The following is a 25,011-nucleotide window of genomic DNA, read 5'->3' on the forward strand; positions in this document are numbered from 1 at the left end:
AGACGTTGACCTGGTGCTTTCCCAGGAAGAGGAGCACTGGGGCTGTTAAGTGGGGCCCCAGCAAGAACCACCACTCATCTCTCCAATCCAACCAGAGTAAGTTCTCTGCTTATAAGGGCTGGTGGGATTCGATTAGTCCCACCTGGATAACCCAGGATAGTCTCCCTCTTTTTTTTTTATTTTTGGCTGTGTTTGGTCTTCGTTGCTGAGCACAGGCTTTCTCTAGTTGTGGCAAGCGGGCCTACTCTTCATTGCGGTGCACGGGCTTCTCATTGTGGTGGCTTCTCTTGTTGCGGAGCACGGGCTCTAGGCGCGCGGACTCAGTAGTTGTGGCACGTGGGCTCAGTAGTTGTGGCTCGTGGGCTCTGGAGCGCAGGCTCAGTAGTTGTGGCGCGCGGGCTTTGTTGCTCCGCGGCATGTGGGATCTTCCTGCACCAGGGCTCGAACCCGTGTCCCCTGCATTGGCAGGCGGATTCTTAACCACTGCGCCACCAGGGAAGTCCCTGGTCTCCCTCTTTTAAGAGCACTGATTAGTAACCTTGACATCTGCACAGTCCCTTTTGCCACGTAATGGAGCATATTCCCAGGTTCCGGGGATCAGGGCATGGGCATCTTTGGGAGACCATTCTGCCCACCACATTAATACTACCTCCTGACTGGACCGTTGCTTTGGGACTGGTTTGGGAGCTTTCTGGAAGAATCAGTAGGATCAATGCCACAGGCTGTGGAGAAAGGTGGCTGGATGAGCTGGAAGGTGATAATACCATTACCAAGAGGGGAGGAAGCAGGATTGGCTGAGTGAGCGCCTCAACATCCAGGAAGCAGCCAGGCAGTTTGGGGCCTGGAGATGAACCAGGGGTTGGAAATACACATCCGCGGATCGAGGGGGTGGTACAGCGGCCCCAGCCCATGGACAGAGTGAGGAGGAAATGGACGTCTGAGGGGAGAGGGGGCCGGCGTGGAGACCTGGAAGCAGTCAGAGAGGTGAGGGAACCAGAGGGCTGTTGCCAGGCTGGGGGTATTAATAACAGACACAGCTTGCTTTGTGCCAGGCGCTGTTCTAGGCACCTTCAAGTGTATTAACTCATTTCATCCTTAGGAGGTTAGTGTTGTTTGCCCCACTTCACAGATGAGGGCGTTGAGGCACAGATAGGCTGAGTATCCTGCCTGAGGTCACAGAGGGAGGCTGGGGCACTGGGAACCACCCTCGGGCAGTCTGATTTCAAGACCAGCCTCTCCTGAGGCCTTGCCGGTCCGCAGGGCTCTCCCGGGAGACTGGGGAGGAAGGATCCAGCTGATGGGGAAGCAGAGAAACTTCCTCTTTCCTTCCACGCCCAGACTCCTCGTCTCACCAGTGCCTGGCCATTTCCTCATATCCTTATTCTTTTGAAAACCCCATTTTTTTATTACTTCTACACTACATCCCTTTCCTGAGGCAGTGGGGGGATGGGCCTGGGGGATGGGATAGCCAAGAACCAAAAGGTTAAAAGAAATAGATAAAACACACACACACACACACACACACACACACACGAGTTAATTTCAAAAATGTTATGCCACTCCTTTGAACATTTCACCAAGCAGTACATTTTGTCAATCCTACCTATCAAACTCATTTTTGCTGCTCAGGGAGCAACCAAACAGAAGCAAAGAACCATGCCCCAGGCTGCACAGCTGGAAGGTAGCAGAGGTGGGACTTGAACTCAAGGCTTTCTAACTCCAGAGCCCATCCTCTTGCTCATAATAGAGAACATTGCACATTTGCCATATGTTCTCTTCTAAGTGCTTTTGTATGTATTATATCATTTATACGTCACCAGTAACTTATAAGACTGTCCTTTTGTTACCTTACAGATGAGGAAACTGAGGTATCACTTGCCCAAGGTCACCCTGCTAGGAAGTAGGAGAGCTGGACTTGAGCCCAGGCCACCCGCCTCGAAAGCCAGTCTAATAACCACCACATTGTCTGCTTCCCCAACCCCTGAACCATCAGGCCACGTGCCTCTCTCTGACAATTGTGTCAAATGTCACAGGGAGGCTGAGAGCCCGAGGAGGCCCCCGAGGGCAATGGCAGTGGGTTGAGAACCCATCGGGAAAGGAACCTCTTGAAGCCATTTGACAATAAAGGAAAGGAAGGGGGAAGGGGAGGCGTTTCCAGGCCGGGGGGATGGTAAGCACGTTCACAGGTTAGACGGAAGTTACACTGTCAAGATGAGGATGCAAAAGAGGAGATCGCTGAGGAGAGGGACCAGACCAGGGTGGGATGAAGGCAGGACCACCCTGAGGCCCTTGGCAGCTAAGAGAAGCCTTGAAGGTCCCATCCAAGAGCCTCTCCATGCCTGGGAAGTCCAGGTCCTGGCAGGGAGCTGAAGGCACATTCACAGGGGTGTGGAGTGATGGAGGGGAGTTTCATGAAGGGACTCCATAGGGAGTGGGCAGGGCTCAGAGAAACCACAAAGGATAGTGCACGGCCCAGAGCTAGCATGAGTGAGGACTGTTCCCACCCCCAGAGCTGAGGGGTGAGGGGCAGGGGCATTTCCTGGGACCCAGAGACCCCGAGGGCTGGGTAGAGTCCTCTGAGGGAAGCTGTGTGGTCCCACAGAAAGGAAGCCAGGGGAGTAAGTACCCCAACCTCTCTCCTCCCTGCTCTGATCTCTAACCCCCTATTGGCCAAACCCAACCAGAAACCAGAGGCAAGGAGCCCATCAGCCCATGGATGCAGCTGCGCAGGTGGGCCTGCTGGGCAGGGGGTGCAGTGGAAGGGGATGGAGGAGCATCGGGAGAAGCAGATGGAGAAGGCCCGGCAGGTGCAGGAGGTGAAGACCTGGGAGGCTGTTATCAAAGTAGAATGAAAAGCCTGAGACCAGGGACCTGTGGGCTGGGGGGCCCAAAGGGCGCTGGGCCAGTCTCAGGACAGAAGTGTGAGGGTGGCAGGAGGGTTTGGGGGCCGGGATGGACTTGAAGGAGCTGGTGAGCTTGAGCAGGGCCCAGGCTGGGTGAGTGTAAGGCATTACCCACAGGGAGGGGAGGGGGAGCAAAGGCTATGTGACTCAAGGAGAGGAAGAGGGAGAGGATAAGGAAGGCCGGGATCGGGAGGTTATGGTCTGAGATGGGGCTTCCCAGTTCCAGGTGATGCAAGGTTGAAACCTAGCTCCAGAGGACGGTTCCAGGGACACGTTGAACCTCAGCGACAACGTCAGCGAACCTCAGGGCAACGTCATAACTCAGTCAGCTTCCGGAGGAGGCTTCCTCAAAGCACAGGAGTCATCAGAGCAGATGGTCATTGTTAATAGATGTTTAAACGTCTCAATATTTTATGGACTCACTATATACTTTTTAAAGATATTTAAAATGCGGGAGCCTTTAAAAAATGCACTTGTTTTCTATATTAGGTTCTGCCTGTCTCCTCTCTCATTATTAAATCACTCTGAAAATCACAGGGTACAAATCAAAGGTACAGGTTTAGGAATTAGACTTGGGTTCAAACCCTGACATTGCCCTGTGCCAGCATCTTGATGTTGACTGAGTCACTTCATCTTAGCCATTTTTTAAATCGTGGTAAAATACATATAAATTTTACCGTCTTAACCACTTTTAAGTGTACAGATCAGTAGTTGTAAGTTATTCACATTGTTGTGCAACCAGTCTCAGAATTTTTCATCTTGCAAAACTGAAACTGTACCCATTAAACAACAACTCCCCGTTTCCGCCTTCCCCAGCCCCTGGCAACCCCCATTCTATTTTGTTTCTATGAGCTTGACTACTCTATGTACCTCACATAAGTGCAATCATACAAAATTTGCCTTTTTGTGACACTTATTTCACATAATGTCCTCACGGTTCATCCATGTTGTAGCATGTGTCAGAATTTCCTTCCTCCTACACTGAATAATATTCCACTGTATGGATGGACCACATTTTGCTTATCCAATCATCAGTCAGTGGGCACTTGGGTGGCTTCCACCTTTTGGCAATTGTGAATAATGCTACTATAAACATGAGTGTACAAATATCTCTTTAAGTTCCTGCTTTCAATTCTTTGGGGTATATACCCGGAAGTGGACTTGCTGGATCTTATGATAATTTTATTCTAAATTTTTTGAGAAGCCGCTATACTGTTTTTCATATCAGCTGCACCATTTTACATTCTCAGCAGTGCATAAGTGTTCCACTTTCTCTACATCCTTGCCAACACTTGTTATTTTCTGTTGCTGTTTGTTTGTTTTTGATAGTAGCCATCCTAATGGGTATGAGGTGGTATCTCACTGTGGTTTTGATTTGCATTTCCCTAATGACTAGTAATGTTCAGCATCTTTTTATATGCTTGTTGGACATTTGTATATCTTCTTTGGAGAAATGTCTATTCCAGTTTTTTGCCCATATTTGATCAGGTTATTTGGGGGGTTTTCTGTTGTTGTTGTTGAGTTATAGTTCTCTATATATTCTTCATATTAACCCTTTTTCAGATTTGTGATTTGCAACTATTTTCTCCCATTCTCTAGATGGCCTTTCACCCTGTTTATTGTGTCCTTTGATTCACAGAAGTTTTAAATTTTGATATAGTTGAATTTATCTATTTTTACTTTTGTTGCCTATGCTTTTGGTATCATATCCGAAAAAGCATTGCCAAATCCAATGTCATAAAGCTTTCCGCCTGTGTTTTCCTCTAAAAGTTTTATAGTTTTAGACTACGTTTAAGTCTTTGATCCACTTTGAGTTAATTTTTGTATATGGTGTAAGGTAAGAGTTCAACTTAACTCTTTTGCAGTTTTTCCCAGCATCATTTGTTGAAAATACTGTTCTTTCCCCATTGAATAATCTTGGCACCCTTGTCAAAAATCATTTGACCATATATGCAAAGTTTTATTTCTGTGCTCTCTATTCTATTCTATCGGTCTATGTGCCTGGCCTTATGTCAGTATCACACTGTTTTGATTACTGTACCTTCGTATGCAGTAAGTTTTGAAATCAGGAAGTGTGAGACCTCCAGCTTTGCTTTTCTTTTTCAAGATTATTTTGGCTATTTGGGGTCCACTGAGATTCCATATGAATTTTAGGGTGGATTTTTCTATTTCTGCAAAAACTGCTATTGGGATTTTGATAGGGATTGCATTGAATCTGTAGATCCTGCTGGGTAGTAATGATATCTTAACAATATTAAGTCTTCCAACCCATGAATACAGGGTATCTCTCCATTTATTTGTGCCTTTAATTTCTTTCAGCAGCACTTTGTAGTTTTCAGTGTACATGTCTTTTACCACCTTGGTTAAATTTATCCCAAAATATGTTATTCTTTTTGATGCTATTGTAAATGAAATTATTTTCTTAACTTCCTTTTCAGATTGTTCATTGTGAGCATATAGAAACACAACTGATGTTTGTGTGTTGATTTTGTATCCTACGACTTTGCTACTGAATTTTGTTTATTAGTTCTAAGAGGATTGTGGTTTTTCATGGACTCTTTAAGATTTTGTACATGTAAGATCATGTTGTCTGTGAACAGAGATAATTTTACTTCTTCCTTTCCAATTTGGATGCCTTTATTTCTTTTTCTTGCGTAATTGCTCTGGCTAGGACTTCCAGTACTTTGTTGAATAGAAGTGGCAAAAGCAGGTATCCTTATCTTATTCTTTTTTTTTGTTTTCTTCATTACTCTTCTTTATTTATTTGTTTATTTATTTATGGCTGTGTTAGGTCTTCGTTTCTGTGCGAGGGCTTTCTCTAGTTGTGGCAAGCGGGGGCCACTCTTCATCACGGTGTGCGGGCCTCTCACTATCGCGGCCTCTCTTGTTGTGGAGCACAGGCTCCAGACATGCGGGCTCAGTAATTGTGGCTCACAGGCCCAGTTGCTCCGTGGAATGTGGGATCTTCCCAGACCAGGGCTCGAACCCATGTCCCCTGCATTGGCAGGCAGATTCTCAACCACTGCGCCACCAGGGAAGCCCCCTTATCTTATTCTTGATCTTAGAGGAAAAGCTTTCAGTCTTTCACCTTTGAGTATGATGCTACCTGTGGGCTTTTCATATTTGACCTTTATTATGTTGAGGTAATTTCCTTCTATTCCCTGTTTGTTGAGTGCTTTTATCATGAAAGAGTGTTGCATTTTGTCAAATGCTTTTTGTACATCAATCGAGATGATCATTTTTTTCCTTCTCTCTGTTAATGTGATGTATTACATGGATTGATTTTCATATGTTGAACCATCAAGTCTGCATTCCAAGAATAAATCCCACTTGGTCATAGTGTATGATCCTTTTAATGTGCTGTTGAATTCAGTTTCCTCATATTTTGTTGAGGATTGTCATATCAGTGTTCATAAGAGATATTGGTCTGTAGTTTTCTTGTAGTGTCTTTGTCTGGGTTTGGTATCAAGGTAATGCTGTCCTCTCACTTCACCTTTTGAGTCTCAGCTTCTCATCTCTAAGATGGAGATAATAATAGAACCCCTGTTTAGGACTGTCATGCAGATTAAATGAAAGAATGCACACAAAATGCTTCATCAGGGCCCAGTTCACAGGAAGCCCTCAAAATATGTTAGATGATGATGAGGATAATAATAATAATAATAATAATAAATAAATAACAGTTCATCTCATAGTTGGACAGCTCAGTAGGATGGAGCTTATACAGTCATTCTGTATTAGCAGCAGGGCGTCTGTCCAGTAGTAGCATTTAGCAATTTTCCAAGTAAAGGGAGCGAGTGATATTATAGGGCAGAACTAGGAAGCTCTCTCCTGGCCTAACATGTGGTAGAGGCTCACCCAATTTTGTGGAGTCATTTAAAACTTCCTGCTTCCTTTGATTTCTTAATAATGGCTTGACAGTTTTTGAGGAACTGAAAGTAGTGAAGCCTGGGAAGAGAAAATCAAAATGTCACACACAGAATTTCCCTCATTCATGGGTTATCAAAGGTTCAAAGGACACAAAGATCAATGGGAATGGTGATGAAGATGATGTGGGTGACATTTTCCAAAGAACTAATGTGTTTCAATTTTTTTTAATACTTTATTTTTTGAACAGTTTTAGGTTTACAGGAAATTGAGCAGATAATACAGAGTTCCCATATATCCACCCCTCCAATACACACAGTTTCCCCTATTATTAACATCTTGCATTAGTGTGATACATTTGTTACTGATGAACCAATATTGATATGCTATTATTAACTAAGTCCATAGTTTATATTAGGGTTCACTCTTTGCGTTGTACAGTCTTTCATTTTGACAAATGTATAGTGACAAGTATCCACCATTACAGTATCATAAAAAATATTTTCACTGCCCTAAAATCTCCTGTGCTTCTCCTATTCATCCTGAGCCCCAGAGCCCCTGTGTCCCTGGCAAGCACTGATCTTTCACTCTCCTTATAGTTTTACTTTTTCCAGAATTTCATACAGTTGGAATCATACAGTATGTAACCTTTTCAGACTAGGCTCTTTCACTAAGCAATATGCATTTAAGATTCCTCATGTCTTTCTGTTATTTGATAACTCATTTATTTTTATCACTAATATTTCATTGTATGGATGTACCACAATTTGTTTATCCATTTACCTTTTAAAGGACATCTTGGTTGCTTCCAGTTTTTGGCAATTATGAATAAAGATGCTGTAAGCATGTATCCAAAATAAATGAGTCTTCATGGATATAGAGAACTGACTGTGGTTGCCAAGGGGGAGGGGGTTGGGGGAGAGATGGAGTGGGAGGTTGAGGTTAGCAGATGTAAGCTGTTACATATAGAATGGATAAACAACAAGGTCCTACTGTATAGCACAGGGAACTATATTCAATATCCTATGATAAACCATAATGGAAAAGAATATTTTAAAAAGAATGTATATATATGTATAACTGAATCACTTTGCTGTACAGCAGAAATTAACACAACATTGTAAATCAACTATACTTCAATAAAATAAATAAATAAACAAAATAAATGAGTCTTAAAAGTCAACAATAAGAAACCAAACAACCCAACTTAAAAATGGGCAAAAGAGCTGAAGAGACACCTCACCAAAGAAGATCTACAGATGTCAAATAAGCATATGAAAAGATGTTAAACATATATCATTAAGGAATTTCAAATAAACATGAAATATCTCTTCATTTAGACTACTTTGATTTCCTTCATCAACATTTTGTAGTTTTCTTCATATGCCTCTTCATATAGCTAAGTATTCTGTTAGATTTATTCCTAAGTACTTCATTTTTTTTTTTTTTTTGGTGCTAATGTAAATGGTGTTGTGTTTTTAATTTCAAATTCCACTTGTTCATTGTTGGTATATAGGAAAGCAATTGACTTCTTCATATTAATCATGTACCCTGCAACCTGGCTATAATTGCTCATTAGTTCCAGGAGGGCTTTTTGTCAGTTCTTTGGGATTTTCTGCATAGACAATCATACCATCTGCAAAATGGGCAAAAGATCTGAACAAACACCTCACCAAAGAAGATTTTTTTTCCTTCCCAATCTATATATCTTTTATTCTCTTTTCTTGCCTTGTTGCATTAGCTAGGACATACAGTACAATGTTGAAAATGAGTGGTGAAAGGGGACATCTTCGCCTTATTCCTGATCTTAATTGGAAAGTTTCTAGTTTCTCACCATTAAATATGATGTTAGCTTTAGGGTTTTTATAGATGTACTTTATCAGGTTGAGGAAGTTCGCCTCTATCCCTAATTTGCCAAGAGTTGTTGTGGTGGTTTGTTGGTTTGTTACTTTATCATGGATGGGTGTTAAATTTTGTCAAATGCTCTTTTTGCATCTACTGATATGACAATGCGATTTCTCTTCTCTACGCTGTTGATGTGATGGATTACATTAATTGATTTCCAAATATTGAACCAGCCTTGCATACCTGGAATAAATCCCACTTGACTGTGGTGTATAACTCTTTTTATACATTACTGGATTCAATTTGCTAATATTTTGTTGAGGATTTTGCATCTATGTTCATGAGAGGTATTGGTCTGCAATTTTCCTGTTTTATAATATCTTTATCTGGTTTTGCTATTAGAATAAGTTTGGCCTCACAGAATGAGCTGGGAAGTGTTCCCTCTTCTTCTATTTTCTGGAAGAGATTATAGAGAACTGGTATCATTCTTTCCTTAATGTTTGATAGAATCTACCAGTGAACCCATCCAGGCCTGCTGCTTTCCATTTTGGAAGGTTATTCATTATCGATTCAAATTCTTTACTAGATATGAGTCTATTCAGAGTATTTATTTCTCCTTGCATGAGTTTCAGTAGATTATGTCATTCAAGGAACTGGTCTACTTCATTAAGTTATAAAATCTGTGGGCATAGAATTATTCATAATATTCCTTTATTATCCCTTCAATGTCCATGAGATCAGTAGTGATGCCATCGCTTTCATTTCTGATTTTAGTAATTTGTATCTTCTCTCTTTTTTTCTTGGTTATCCTGCTAGAGGTTTGTCAATTTTATTGATCTTTACAAAAAAAAAAAAAATACAGCTCTTTATTTTGCTGACTTTTCTCTATTGTTTTCCTGCTTTTTATTTTTATTTCATTCATTGCTTCTTTTCTTCTGCTTGTGGTAGGCTTATTTTGCTCTTCTTTCTCTAGTTTCATAAGGTGGAAGCTTAGATCTTCTTTTCAAATGTGTGCCTTCAATGCCATAAATTTCCCTCCAAGCACTGCTTTCACTGCATCTTGCAAATTTTCATAGGTTGTATTTTCATTTTCATTTAGCTCAAGATAAATTTTTATTTCCCATGAGACTTCCTCCTTGACCCATCTGTTATCTAGAAGTGTGTTGTTTAATCTCCAAATATTTGGGGATTTTCCAGCTGTCTTTCTGGTATTGGTTTCTAGCTTAACTCCATTGTGGTCTGAAAACATACTTTGCATAATTTCTATTCTTTTAAATTTGTTGAGGTATATTTCGTGGCCTGGAATGTGGTCTGCTTGGTGAATGTTCCATGTGAGCTTGAGAAGGATGTGTGTGTTGTTGTTGTGGGATGAAGTGGTGTGGTTGCCAGTTAGATCCAGGCAATGATAGTACTGTTCAGTTCAACTTCATTCTTCCTAATTTTCTGCCTGGTGGATCCGCCCATTACTGACAGAGGGCTGTTGAGGTCTCCAGCTACCATGATGGATTCATCTGCTTCTCCTTGCAGTTCTATCAGTTTTTGCCTCCCATATTTTGATGCTCTATTGTTGGGCACATACAATGAAGGATTGTTATGTCTTCTTGAAGAATCGACCCCTTTATCACTATGTATCACCTCTCTTTATCCCTGATAACTTTCCTTCCTCTGAAGTTGGCTCTGCCTGAAATTAATATAGCTACTCCTGCTTTCTTCTTGTGTCTCAGTATTTTAAGTGCCAGAGTGTTTGGTAGGAATTTGCAAAGTGGGTAAGGGCACAGTCATTTGAATCAGGCAAAACTGGGAACAAGCCAAGCGAGTCAAACTGGCTGACTGTGGGCACACTTAATCATTCTATGCCTCAGTTTCCTCATCTAAAAAATGAGTAACTATCAGACCTACTGTACAGCACAGGGAACTATATTCAATATCTTGTAATAACCTGTAACGGAAAAGAATCTGAGAAAGAATAGATATTATATATATGTATTACTGAATCACTTTGCTGTACACCTGAAACTAACACATTGTAAATCAACTATACTTCAATAAAAAATTAAAAAATTTTTTAAATGAGGAAGTATCCCTTTGAATTATTGTGAAGATGAAATGGGATAATGCAATAAAGCACTTAGCAAATTTTCTGGCATTTGTATAATTACACATAATGTGTAATTAATATATTCTACTAATATATGCAGTTATATTATTATCTATTCATATAATATAAGCTATTATATTATTAATATAAGCTATTGGTTATAATTATATTGTGGGACGTTAGTAGAGATTTCTAAGTCCAAGTACTCTCTATGAAAGTTGGATGAGGCACTCTGAGAAGAGTAACGTAGAAAATAATTGCAAAGTCTCAGGCTGGAGTGGATGGCTCATGGCAGTGTCCTGAAAAGACAGAAGACTTCACATGTGCCCTGCAGCCCATAGTCCCGGGCGCCGGGGCCAGGGGGAATGTGATATTTCCTCCTTGGTGCCGAGTTTTGCTCATTCTTCTTATTAAAGTGGTTACACAGGAGGCTTCTGACCCCACTGACAATTCACTGTCTGGGTTCTCTCTCTTTTGGGGGAAGTGTGGTCACACCAGGGCCCCTATTGAAAAATAGATCATCTTTGGTTAGATAAATCCTGATTAGCTTTTAAGAAGCAACAGTAATAATTAATCACATGGGAAAAACCTTCATTGTACACCAAGGCTTTTAAAAGGTAGTTATAAAACTGTGTTGTGTGGTGTGAGCTCAATTGTGTTTAAACTTTTTAAAAAGATTGTAAGCATAGAAAAAAGTCTGGAAGGATGTGAACCACCGTGTTCACAATGCCTGCCTCTGGGGGACGGGAGTCTAAGTGATTTTAATGTCTTCTTTGTGTTTTTCTCTAGTTCTCATCTTCTGCATTATTACAAAAAACATGTTATTTTAAAAATGAATAGAACAAACAAATGAAAACAACAATTATTACAAAACCTCCCCTTAACTTTAACACTTGCGGTAAATGGACAGTTGTCACTTGCCAACTGACCTTTCTGGTTTGTGTTGGGCCATTTCTGCTGTCTTGCCATTCGGGACAACCAAAAGGATACTTGCATGGGATCAGAGAACTATAATGTGGCCAATTCCTGGCCAATTCCCCCCGAGTTCCCTCTTGCCTCTGTGTTGCCTGACTCCCTACCCAAAAACTGGGCATCTATTCTGGGTCTGGTGTCAGGGTCTGGTGACCCTCCACTCACTAGCTGTGTGGCCTTAGGCAAGTGACTTAACCTCTCTGACCCTCAGCATCCACCTTTTAAAATGAGGATTGCAGTGACCAGCCAGCCAGATGAAGTGGTTAGCACATTGGGGCACCCAGTGTCAGTGGCACTAGTAAATATTAGGGCCCCCTTGTTATTCCTGTTTTCCTGGCTCTGACTATCCCCCTTCCCCATTTCAGTCTGCAGACATCGACAACCATCACGCGCTCATTGAATATAATGAGGCCGAGAGCAGCTTTGTTCTCCAGGACTTCAATTCCCGCAACGGCACGTTCGTCAACGAGTGCCACATTCAGAACGTGGCTGTGAAGCTCTTACCCGGAGACATCCTGAGGTTTGGGTCCGGAGGGCCGACCTACGAACTGGTCATCGAAAACCCAGCCTCGGTGAGTCCAGGCCCCTGCTGGGTGGGGGTGGGGTGCAGAGGTGCCGTGTTGTGTCACCGTCCGTGCAGCCTAGGGCTCAGATGCGGCCACAGGTGGAGTTCGTCTGGAGCGCGTCACTCAGCTTTCACGCTGCACGCACAGTGGCAGCCACAAGACCCGATTCTGCGATTCTGCGAAGTTCAGACCCATCGCGTGGGTGCCGGGGGAGAGCGAGTCCTCGCGCCCTCTTCTGGGCATTTCTTGGAATTACATGCAAGAGTTGCCTAGCGTCCAGCCCAGGAAGAGCATTTTCCTGAAAAGTGAAGCTTGGCGAGGGGAGGTGGAAAGCAGGTGTGTGCTTTTGAAGATGCAGAGATGGATGCTTCCTTTTTAGGCAGATCAGTGCTCTGCAACTTCCTAACTTTGCGACCTCGGCCAGGGTTCTTTGCGTGCCTGGGTCTGGGTCTTCTCAGCAGTGCAGGGCGTTGAGAGAGTATGTGTAAAAAGTCAAAGTCTCTGGCGGGAGTAGACGCTCAAGGCCTGCCAGCTGTTATCACACCCGGATCAGAAATGTTCCCGGGATCAGGACCTAAAGTATGGCCCCAGGTTAAGAGAAACGGAACCCAAAACTCGCCCAGCAAAGCTCAGTCACAAGAAGTATCTGGTTCAGTAAGGAGGAAGGATGGGGGCTGGTTAGCAAACAGGCCTGGGTCAGAACCCCAGCTCTGCCACTGGCCCACTTGGTGTGCTCTTGCACAAGCCGTTGGACCCCTCGGAACCTCGGTTTCCTCATCTACAAAATGGGGCCAACGACAGCAATGACCTTGCAGGCTTATCTCGAGGGCTTAATGAGATGGTTATAATTGTAAAACTCCCAGAATAGTGCCCGTTCGTGGTGAGCACATAATTAATACCTGTCATGTGTGTCCCAGAGAGACGGTGTGTTAACCTCACTCCCCAGCACCAAGAGCGCTGCATGGACTGAGACCTCCTTTCTGGGACGAGGCTGGGTATAAATAAATAAAGTTTAGAGAGTCTAGACAGAATCCTGGGGTGTGGGTCCCCTAGGCAGCCCTAAACACTCACTCAGAGAAGATCAGCAGCACCCCTCAGGCTGCAGGGCCCGTGACGCCGCATCCATCACGTTTGGCTTTGAAAATCTGGGGCAGTTTTCTCCTGCTGCTGCTCAGCCCCCTTTTCCTCCTTGGACCAACGTTAAAGTGTGCTCACTTGTGGGATGCACTGGGGTCCGCTGGCCACCCTGAGGAGGGGCTCCTGACCCAGAAGGTGTTGACCTGATCAGGGATTCTCAGCATGGGTTCTAAGGATCCCCCTCGTCAGAACCACATGGGGAGCGGACCAATAGTGCAGATCTGGGCTTCACCCCAGGCCTGAGGACTCATACTTAAGATTCCCAGATGAAATGCAGGACACCCAGTTAAATCTGAATTTCAGGTAAGCACCAAATAATTTTTATGTACAGGTGTGGCCCAAATATTGCAAGGAACCACTTATGCTAAAAAAATTATTTGGTGTTTATCTGAAATTCAGATTTAACTGAAACCCTATAGTTTATTATATATTTATTTATTCATTTATTTATTTATGCGAGATCTGGCAACCGTACACATCCTCCCTGGGAGTGGGGCCTGGGAGTATGCATTCTCACAAGCTCCCTGATGATTCTGATGCACCCCCCAATAGTAGGGAAACCCAAATTTAGAATCATTTGTATGGAACACTTACAGAATTTTTTAGGGATCAAAGAAAAGGGGATTTCAAACTCCCAAGCCTGAAAATCCAAGTTCGTGAAGTTTGATTCAATGTGCCCCAACATGTCTGATTACAAGAATTTTTCAGGAATGGTCAGTAAAATTACAGGTTCCCAGGCCCCCTCCCTGGGAAATTCTGACTTTGTGGCTTGCCCGTGGGGGGAAGAAGACGGGGAGCAGCAAACAATAGCTGCATTTTTTTCTTTTTTTTTTCATACAAAGATATTTACTGAAATATTATTTATAGGGGCATAAAATTTGAAACCTAAATTTCCCTCAAAAGGGGGGCATTGTTTAATAAATTATAAGGAGTTCATTTATATATGGAATACTGTTCTGCCTTTTTAAAAACACAGCTTTATTGAGATATAATTGACATGCAGTAAACGGCACATGTTTAAAGTCTGTAAGTGGATGGGCTTTGACATATGTGTACACCTGTGAAACCATCGCCACTATCAAGACAGTGAACAGATCCTTCCTCCTCCAAAGTTTCCTCCGGATCACAGCATGTGTTTGTTTGCTTGCTTACTCTTAACAGCTTCACTGAAGTACAATTTACATAACAGAAACTTCACCCATTTTAAGTGTCCAATTCAATCAATTTTAATACATTTATGGAGTTGTGCAGCTATCACCACAACCTGCTTTCAGAACATTTTCATCCATTTCTATCACCCCAAACCTCGGAGAAACCCTGGAGGTACTTCATTTTGGGGTTTGTTTTTAACTTTTAATTTTCAAAATTGTGGTAAAATACACATAAGATTTACCATCTTGGGGCTTCCCTGGTGGCGCAGTGGTTGAGAATCTGCCTGCCAATGCAGGGGACGCGGGTTCGAGCCCTGGTCTGGGAAGATCCCACATGCCGCGGAGCAACTCGGCCCGTGAGCCACAGTTACTGAGCCTGCGCGTCTGGAGCCTGTGCTCGGCAACGAGAGGCCGCGATAGTGAGAGGCCCGCGCACCGCGATGAAGAGTGGCCCCCGCTTGCCACAACTAGAGAAAGCCCTCGCACAGAAACGAAGACCCAACAAAGCCATACATACATACATACATACATACATAAAAAGAATGTAAGCAGACAAGAATAGCATTAAAAAAATTTAAAAAAAAAAAAAAAAAAAGATTTACCATCTTAACCATGTTTAAGTGTACAGTTCAGTGGCATTAAATATATTCACACTGTTGTGCAACCATCACCCCCATCCATCTCCAGAACTTTTTTCATCTTCCCAAACTGAAACTCTATGCCCATCAAATAAAACTCCCTGCTTCCTTCCTCCCCTCCCACCATGCTTTCTGTGTCTGTGAATTTGACTATTCTAGGTACCTCATATAAATGGAATCTTACATTGTTTGACCTTTTGTGACCATCTTATTTCACTTAGTATGATGTCCTCATGGTTCATTCCAGCTGAATAATATTTCATTGTATGGATTCACCACATTTTGTTTATCCGTTCATCCATCCATGGCCACTTGGGTTGCTTCCACCTTTTGGCCATTTTGAGTAAGTTTGTTATGAACATGGGTGTACAAATATGGAATGGGGACTTTATTTTACAAGGTGCTTCTTATATAATTGTGGGAAACTGATGACGACCTCTAACCTTGAGTAGATAAGACGGAAGAAGATGCTTTGTAAGAAGAGAAACCAGGAGAACAGCAGGAGGAATCACTGACATGAACAGCACCGTGCTAAGCAATTCACCTGCTTTCCCTTATTTCATGCTCACAGCAACCTATGAGATGGGTTCTCCCGTGATCCCCATTTTACAGACAAGGAATCCGAAACTCAGAGAGGTTAAGTAATTTCCCCAGGGCCACACAGCTAGTCAGTGCAAATTAAACACTATCCCCACTTGCAGAAAAAGGAGGGGAGAAAACCATTTAGTCTGATGCTAGCTGGAGCAGTAGCCGTGACTGGTTTTCACACAGAGCAAAGCATACTCTCGTGGTCACTCGGATATACACGGATTTTTTCAATTCTTATTTCTATACACACTTGCACCTTGCTTCATTCCTCGGGTGACTGCGGGCAGCTGCACAAGTGTTCCCCTGGCCTGTGCCCAGGGCACTTTGCAGGACTCTCCCCAGCCCCATCTTCTCAAAAGTGCTCTCTGCCGGGGCGTCCCCAGCTTGAGAAGCTTCCATCCATGACGCTCTTATTCATGGAGGGGTCCTTTGCAGGGCCCGCGTGAGGGCAGCCTGTGGACTGACTGACACGTTCCTACAAATTCTACTTCCTGATGACCCCAACCTGCTGGCTGTTCAAAAGAAGAGAAATGAAGAGGGGGATAAAGGGAGAGGTATTGAAGAGCATCTCTCATCAAATATTTTGAAGCCCAGTTTTTCTAAGAAATTCGTGGCCGTCTTGCTTCCGGCATGTTCTTGTTTCCAATTGATTTTGGGGGCCCTGGTGAGGGCGCTGTGTTTCCTCCTTGGGTGGAGTTTCCACGGAGGACTGCCCTGATATCATACAGATTAAGTATGATCAGAACTGTTCTTCTCCTGACAAAGAGTTCCCAAATGAAAACATCTATTTCAGGTTTTGTGGTGACCATAACCAATAGAGGAGGGTGTGACAGCGTTTTATTGGGGGAGGGGGGTGAGGTGGCGGGCGGTTAGGAATCCAGATGTGTTCGCAGATGTCACAGTGGTTAGAGCACGTGCCCTGAGGTCAGGCTGACTCCAGCGCAGTCCCAGCCCTGCTCTTGTACTGGCTTTTATACTGGACGTGCACAAATCATCTACCTCTCAGAGCCTCGGTCCCCACTCCTGTAATAATAGTTCCTACCACCTTGAGTGACCGTGGTATTAAGTGGGCAAAGTACGTAAGTTGCTTAGCCCAGCGTCTGGCACCTAATAAGCACATGATAACCCTCAGCTTTAGAGTCAAGCAAACCATCACGGAGCAGCCAAGATGCCTCCTTCGTAAGTGTCCTTTTGGACAGGGAAACCTCCCAAGACCTGCCCCCACTAGCAGATAAATACATTTGCAGATAAATTACCCATAGAATAACATACAAGATGGAAAAATATAAAGAGAAACTCTTGTTTGGCAAAGTACACTGGCAGCCAGGATGTGCCCAGGACCATACTTTGTAAATCATAGCTCTCTCATCAAAGTGTTACCTAGGGCTGCCATGTTGCACAACTCCAGGGTCACCGTTCACAACGTAGTCCATGTGGATGGCGCCCACTGGCGCTGTGCAGGACGTAACCCGCGGGGCCGTTTGCAATGCCCTGAAGCAACCGTTGATTAATACCATAGAGTCTTGGTGCCAGGCGTGGGAAACTGAAGTCATAAAGTCAGGTGTGCCTGCCGTATGGTGGGTTTTGTTTGTTGTTGCCTTTATTCGTGCTTTCTGAGCTCTGGGAAAGGAGGTGTAGAAACAAGCTGTGCTAGTCACAGTGGCGCTGTCCTTACAAGGCAGCTGAGTAAGGAAACCCACGTCACCCATATGTATAAATCATGTCTTTCTCTGTTCTGAAATACGGCAAAACTGATGGAAATGGCCAGAATGAAAAACGAAGCCAGGCGCCACAAATGACGTGCCGAGTTGTTCCATGAGGGGGTTGACAGCTCCTTGGCAGCAGCCCCCAGCCCCACGATTGCCTGTGTCTGGCCTTCCCTGTAGCCTGCTCTGCCCAGTTCTCAGTCCAACCAGACTCTCCCATGTGGCTCCTGGATACTGTCTTCTGTCCCTGCAATGTCATGACCTCCTGTCTTGCGAGAAGAGCGCCCTCCGTCGGCCAATATTCCTTGCTGCTTTAATGGGGAAGCTCTGCAGAACACAATTGAGAAAGCAAGGGCTTTGGAGTTTGATGGACCCAAGTTGAAATGCCAGCTGCAACTGACTTTACCTTTCTGAGCTTCAATTTCCAATTTCTGCCAAGGAGCTACTCATTAATCCCAGGTCCCCTTTCCCCCTTCAGTTTTTTTTATAGAGATCCCTGGGACCACCCCTATCATGGCGTAAACTGAGGCCCAGAGAGATTCAGCGACTTCCCCAAGGTTAGGCATCAGTCACATAGATCCAGAGCCAGGATTAAAAGCCAGCTCTCCTGAGTCCCTTGGAGGCTTTTCCTAATAGCACGAAGCATCGTGGGGCCGTGAGAGCCCAGGCAGGTCCTTCACTGCCCAGCGGTTAAGGAAGGTCTTGCAATTCCCAGTCCAACCTGCAGTTTCACACGCTGACAGGGGATGATTCATTATGTGGGTAAAAACGAAAGCCACTGATAATAGAAGAAAATGCATTTTCAGTTATCTGGCTTCCTTGCTTGTTTGGCTCCACTAACTTTTTTTTTGGCTGCACCAACGCAGGATCTTAGTTCCCCAACCGGGGATCAAACCTGCGCCCCCTGCATTGGAAGCGTGGAGTCTTAACCACTGGACGGCCAGGGAAGTCCCTGGCTCCACTAACTTTTTTTTTTTTAATTATTTTATGTATTTATTTTTGGCTGCGTTGGGTCTTCGTTGATGCGCGCGGGCTTTCTCTAGTTGCGGCGAGCGGGGGCTACTCTTCGTTGCAGTGCGCGGGCTTCTCATTGCAGTGGCTCCTCCTGTTGCAGAGCACGGGCTCTAGGCGTGCGGGCTTCAGTAGTTGTGGCTTGCGAGCTCTAGAGCACAGGCTTAGTAATTGTGGCCCACGGGCTTAGTTGCTCCGCGGCATGTGGGATCTTCCCTGACCAGGGCTGGAATCCCTGTCCCCTGCATTGGCAGGCGGGTTCTTAACCACTGCGCCACCAGGGAAGTCCATCCACTAACTTTTTACCAGGGATATTGCTGCTGTTCCTGGACAAATTCAGTTGCCCCCCTTTCTTATTCTTTTTTGATGATGATGATAATACCTGATGGCTAATGTTTTATGCTCATTTATTATGGACCAGGAAGTGTTCCAAGCATTTCATGTGCACTATCTCACCCACTTCGCACAGACTAAGAAATGGCTGTCATTATCCCTATTTTTTACAGACAAGGCACAAAAATAACACATTCATCAGGGTCACAGTGAAGGAGCAGAGCAGGGAGCTGGGCCGGATTCTGTGTGATGCCAACTCCCAAGTTCTTAACCAGAGGTTGGCACACTATGGCCCAGGGCCAAATGCAGGCCATCGCCTGTTTCTGTAAAGTTTCATGGGCACACAGCCATCCCATGCATTTCAGTATTGCCCTATGTTGTCTGCTACAACGGCAGAGTTAGCTGGGCAGATCATGTGGCACACAGGGCTGGAAATATTTACTATCTGGCTCTACAGAAAACATTTACCAGCCTCTGCTTGTAACACTACGCTGTACTGCCTCTTTCATTTTACTTGGTTTCTGAAAGAAGAACTTAAAATAGAGGGGGGAGCTGGGGAGAAAGAACTCACTCAGATTGAGCCTTACTGTGTGCCGGGAAAGGTGCTGGTTCATTGCTTAAGTTTACTGAGGAATAAGAAAAAACAGACAAGCTGGAAAAATAAATTTTGAACAGTCTTTTCAATACCTCTTTAAAAAAGAGCTGGAAATATGTGGTTCTAAATATACAAACACATATATATGCATTTGCATATATAGTAATAATATAATAACATTGACATATCTGATAAATATATTAGACATTAACATATTATATATACAACAGATGCATATTATAAATTTTACCTGTTTCTTCAACTGGAAAGTTTTCTTTTAAAACTGTGGAATGTTGGGAATTCCCTGGTGGTCCAGTGGTTAGGACTCCACGCTCTCACTGCTGGGGGCCTGGGCTCAGTTCCTGGTCAGGTAACTAAGATCCCACAAGTGCACAGCAAGGCCAAAAATATAAATGAATAAAACTATGGAATGTCTTCCCTGGGAAACTTTTGAAGCAGAAATTTGCGATTTGTAGTCTGAAGCCTGCTGTAGCCAGAGAACTATTTATCTGTCAAAGTTTCTCTAAGCAGCGTTTTACTACTTGTCTTACGATTGGTTCCTTGGTCTTAAATCGTTCTTCTCTGGAGATGCTGCTTTACTTTTATAAGTTTAAAGGTAAATTTGGTGCATGATTACAGTCTGGTGGGTTTTATTTGAGCATGTCATAACCTTTAAAACAACTTTCATTCTGAGTACATAGTGATGCTTATGCTAAAGTCTCAATAAGCATACTGTCCAGGAAATTTTATTGTTTGCAAGTGTCAGAAAACCAACTAAAACTAGCCTAGGCAAAAAAAAAAAAAAAAAAAAAAAAAAGCTTATGTAACTGAAAAGGCCAAAAGCTGCAGCTTAGGCCCAGCTGGATCCAGGCGCCCAAATCATGGTCAGGAATCTGTCTCTTTCTTCCCTGTGAGCTTCACAATCTCAGACAGACTCTTGCCTCACCTGTAGGAAAGTGGCCACCAGCAGCCCCAGCACGCTACAAACTAGCAGTTCCAGGGAAAGAGCCAGCATCTTCATTGGCGTGGCTTGGATCATGTGGCTTCCCCTGAACCAATCACTGAGGCCAGGGGCAAGGAATGCTCTGATTGGCCAGGCCTGGGTTAGGGTCAGAGTTATATGGACTCAGGATTGTCAGGGAAAGGGTGTCTCCCCCGCAAAAAATTAAGGTGCCCATCCAGAAGATGGAAAAAATGGATGCAGGGTAGGCAAAAACAAAGAAGATGTCCATAACATTAGGAAGCATCCCTATTGCCTAAGTGGAACCTTCCTAACGGGATTTGCCACTAGGGATTTGGGGGAGGAAAATGATGAATAATCCACTTTTCCATTGGAAAAGTCCCAGGCCAGTCTCCAAGGAAGCAGAGTAGCTCCTTTCTCTCCTCTGGTGAACAGGTGTGATGAGAAGCTCAGAGTCGGGGCCTTAGTTGTGCATCCCCAAGAAGGGTGGCGTTTCCACGTTCCTGGGACCTCTGGATAGGGCCTGTTCTTGAGGAGGATGTGACTTTACTGTAGCCGGGGTTGAGGAGCTAGCTGGCAACTGAGTGAATGACCAGAGAGCACGGTGCCCTTCAGAACAAAAGCTCTTTCTGGTCAAGCTTTGTCATCTCCTACCTGACGTTGTAGGAGTTCCTCTACCCTGTGCTCTTACAAGTCCCGTGGGGACCTACTGATGTGACGAGAAGTCCTGAGGCTGGGTGTTTTATATCAAAGGCGATTTCCCGAGACCAGTGAAGTGGAGGGCACGGGGCAGCAGACAGCCTCAGGCTCGGCATCCGCAGCAAAAACTCACACAAAAGGACCCCTGAGGCTGTGTTGTCACCAGATGTCTACAGACGATGCAGACAACATCGGGGGAGGTGGAGACGGGAGCGCGGGCTGAACCCTTAGCATCCTGCTGAGACAGAACCCAGACCCGGCCAGGAACCGGGCCGCTTCCTGCTTCCTCTGGCAGACCACATCCTTTGCTACCAAACCAGAACTACATTGCCCCTTCTCTTAACTTAGTTGATGATCATTCATTCATTCATTCATTCCGTCTCTCAATCTGGCAAGACCGAATTGAAGTAGGCCAAGTCTAGGGGTAGCAAAAGCTATTTGCAAAAATCAGGCTGTTTTCTCATTAGATTCTATTTCCCATTTTATGGACTGACCAGGAAGCTGATTAGAACTTGAAAGGAAAGGAAAAACCGTAAGATTGAAGATTTACAAGAAAATGGGAAAATTAGATGCACCAGATCTCCTTTAACACAGCTGGGAAAAACCCAAACGAATGACTTTTCTGAACAGCTCAAAGGGCCCTAATTCTTTTAAGTTCCAAAACCTAAAAATAATGTATAACTTGGCAGTTCTGTGTTCTAAATGTATAATCCTGATTTCTCACACTGAAACCCCGTACATAATTTACCCTTTTCTTGGGGACTTAGAATTATTACCCCTCTCTGGGTTACGGTGACACCCCGGGAGCTGTTGAGATAAAGGCCATTTGTCCTGGCACCAAGTAGCCCCCTCTCCTGACTTCTGAGATCTACTGGCCATGTTTTATAGTCTCCATTCTGTCTTTCCAGGTCCATGGCTGTGGTCAGTGTGCCTGCTCCCCACCGTCACCCCTACCCCCCAGGCCCTCCCAGACCATGGGAATTAAGCTCCACATCTACGTGTGTGAAATTCTTCTGTAAGGAAGACGGTCTCTTCTCCCTCCTTTATGTATTTACTAACTAATGTACCTATGTCAGTATGGACTCATGTATACTTATTTTACACTTTGAGTTATAATCCAATACTCATTATCTATTTCATCGCTCAAATTCTTCCAGCCTTGGCCACTGGGAGCTCTTTCAGGTGGGTTGCTGTGTCCTTGAGCATCTCCCCACCTTTTTGTTTTGGGCACTTCCTTACTCTCTGCTGTTACAAGGTGCGCCAGGCTTAGCATGTATTTTCCCCATCCCAGCCCCAGAATCAAAGTCCTTTTTATTTACACTCCGTTTGCCAACGGTTCAGCTCAGTCAGCGAGCTGAGTACCAGGCACTCTGCTGGGTGCCAGGACAGCCAGCGATTGGCTGGTAAATATTTAATGACCAGCTCTCTGGAAAAAGTAAAGTACATGCATGCATAGCATAAGGTTTACTGATATAAAGAATGTGTAGCACAGTCTTTCCATATAACAAGAAATACAGTACTCTTTCTTGTAAATTCTATATAGCCAGCTGAGTCTCACAGAATGCTTTCATTGACTTTAGCTGAACTCTTGTATCCATAGCCAATTTCTCATTGCAGTTGACGAATGAGAGCGTTCCCAACCTGAGCACTGGTGGATATTTTTGGATATTTTGGATTTATGAATAATACAAGTGAAAAAAGAAAGACGTTAGAACTTCACATGTTCATCAGTGACATGAGTGACTTTTTTGCTGCATCAGATGATAATTTTCAAATACTGGAAGAACATTTCCTCAATTTTTTGTTCTATTCATAGCATAATGGCTAAGACACAACGTGCTTTTGTATAATCTGCACTGTTAACATTTTCTCCATTACCGTCTTAAGTCTAGGCAATCAACGAAACAAACAAACAAACAAAAATCAAGCTCTACACGAACCACCATTATTAAACCTATTTATAAAAGTTTTTAAAAATCAAGCCCTGATTTATAGCATTTCCTGATTTCTATGTTGTAATACTCCCTCCACGGTCAATTTCAAGCTCCCAATGACACATCCCTGAATACAGAGATGGAAAGAGAGGTGTGGTAACATATCACTATGTAGCATTTCCAACAGACACATATAGTAGAGTGAAATAACCTCAAGAGCATAGGTGATAATAAAATAGAGTAAAATAATTAGGAAGGGGTGAGTTTTAAGTTTGTATCACCTTTGTTTCTGATATAATTTAATTGTAAATGTATGTAAGTTAATTCTTATTAATGGCTGTGTTTATCTACCAGTTGGCAAAATTCCTGGACATTTAACAATCGGTTCTCGTGGGCGGGTACCAGCTGGCCCCAGCACTCCTCTGGTACAGCAGTGAACATACCACAGGTCTTCCCGGATGGAGGCTGGGGTCCTCTGAGCTGCTTGCAGGGCGTGGCATGTACCAGATGAATAACACTTCCATAAGACAGTTGTCAGTGTTCCTAGAAAATCCCGTTTCTAAGTAGCCCATGCGATGTCTTGTGGTTTTTCACACCATCTAATGCTCATTTCCTTTTTTTAACTCGGAAAATATCCTATCATTCACTAACCAATCATCTAAGATCCATTTGTGAGTATGGAAAGCAGGTAATAAATCATGACTTCGAGTAACCCAGAAGTCCTAAGAGCACAGGTATTGGAGTCACATAGTGTCACTGCTTCCTGGCTGTGAGACCTTGGGCAAGTCATTTAACCTCTCTGAGCTTCAGTTTCTTAATCCACACAATGAGGGGTAAAATGCCTCCTCCAAGATTATTCTGGAGATCAGATGAGACCACATGCGTTAAGTGCCCAGCACAGTCTGTGGAACATCTGTGGCTTCTCTACACAGTGGCTCATAGCCGTTGTATTGTCCACAATTACTTACAAATGGCAGAGCACATAACAAGCTCTCCAAGGGCAAGGTCTAAGTTTCCATCTTCTCTGCAGGCTCCAGGGCTTCCTGGCAGAATTCATGTGTACTATAGGCACTCGATGTGCAAACTACCTTGAATTTTTTTAGGGTCTCCCATTCAACCTACACTCTTTACAGGGTTAGAAGCAGATATTGGAGAAATAACACAAAGAACAAGTAGATAATTTGAAAAAAAATGGATAGTGATTTCTTGAGTAAATCATTGACCCGTGTTTATTAAAGCTAATATAAATTCAGCCATGGATGTGGTCATGGTTAATCCAGGTGGTTGACAACCTGCTATTTTAAAGGTAGTATGGAAAAGAAATCAGGAGGATAACATATGCTACCTCAGAAACAAAACAAAAAACCCAACCATGGCAACATACCGTATGGTCAGAGAACAGACACAAAGAAAGAGAAAAGGCATGAGCATGTATTTTTAAACTAAAGTTTCTAAAAACAGACTTGGGGACTTCCCCAGTGACACAGTGGATAAGAATCCACCTGCCAATGCAGGGGACACAGGTTCAAGCCCTGGTCCGGGAAGATCCCACATGTCATGGAGCAACTAAGCCCATGCGCCACAAACTGAGCCTGTGCTCTAGAGCCCACGTGCCACAACTGCTGAGCCCGTGTGCCCCAGCTACTGCAGCCCATGCGCCTAGAGCCCACACTCGGAAACAAGAGAAGCCACCGCAAGGAGAAGCCCATGCACCACAACGAAGAGTAGCCCCGGCTCGCCGCAACTAAAGAAAGCCTGCACGTAGCAACGAAAACCCAACACAGCCAAAAATAAATAAAATTAAATCTAAAATAAATAAATAATAAAAACAGACTTGTTGATAACTGACCTTGACCCCATGCTTCCTGTACAGCCCAGAGCTGGCTTTTAATGTGAGTCTTTTTCTTATGTTTGCTTTTCTCCCTGCCTGTTTCGTTGTAGTTACCAGCAGCAATTTCTGAGAAAACCTTGACCTTCCCTGTGATAGAGCAAGCCGACAAACTAGAG

At 43.9% G+C, this 25,011-nt stretch overlaps 1 protein-coding gene across 10 annotated transcripts in view; it reads left to right on the forward strand.

Moving 5' to 3' along the window:
* Positions 1-25,011, forward strand: part of FHAD1 (forkhead associated phosphopeptide binding domain 1) — a 143,617-nt gene that overhangs the window by 13,343 nt on the left and 105,263 nt on the right. For all 10 annotated transcript variants that reach the window (XR_009009821.1, XR_009009824.1, XR_009009825.1 and 7 more), the window contains one exon: positions 12,051-12,257. Coding sequence is in view for 7 of the 10 variants with exons in the window: in XM_057557665.1 (XP_057413648.1) it covers positions 12,051-12,257 (207 nt within the window). In the remaining 3 variants the exon portion in view is untranslated. The remainder of the gene's footprint in view (positions 1-12,050; positions 12,258-25,011) is intronic.

This window comes from Balaenoptera acutorostrata, chromosome 1 (assembly GCF_949987535.1).
Source record: "Balaenoptera acutorostrata chromosome 1, mBalAcu1.1, whole genome shotgun sequence".
NCBI lineage: Eukaryota > Metazoa > Chordata > Mammalia > Artiodactyla > Balaenopteridae > Balaenoptera > Balaenoptera acutorostrata.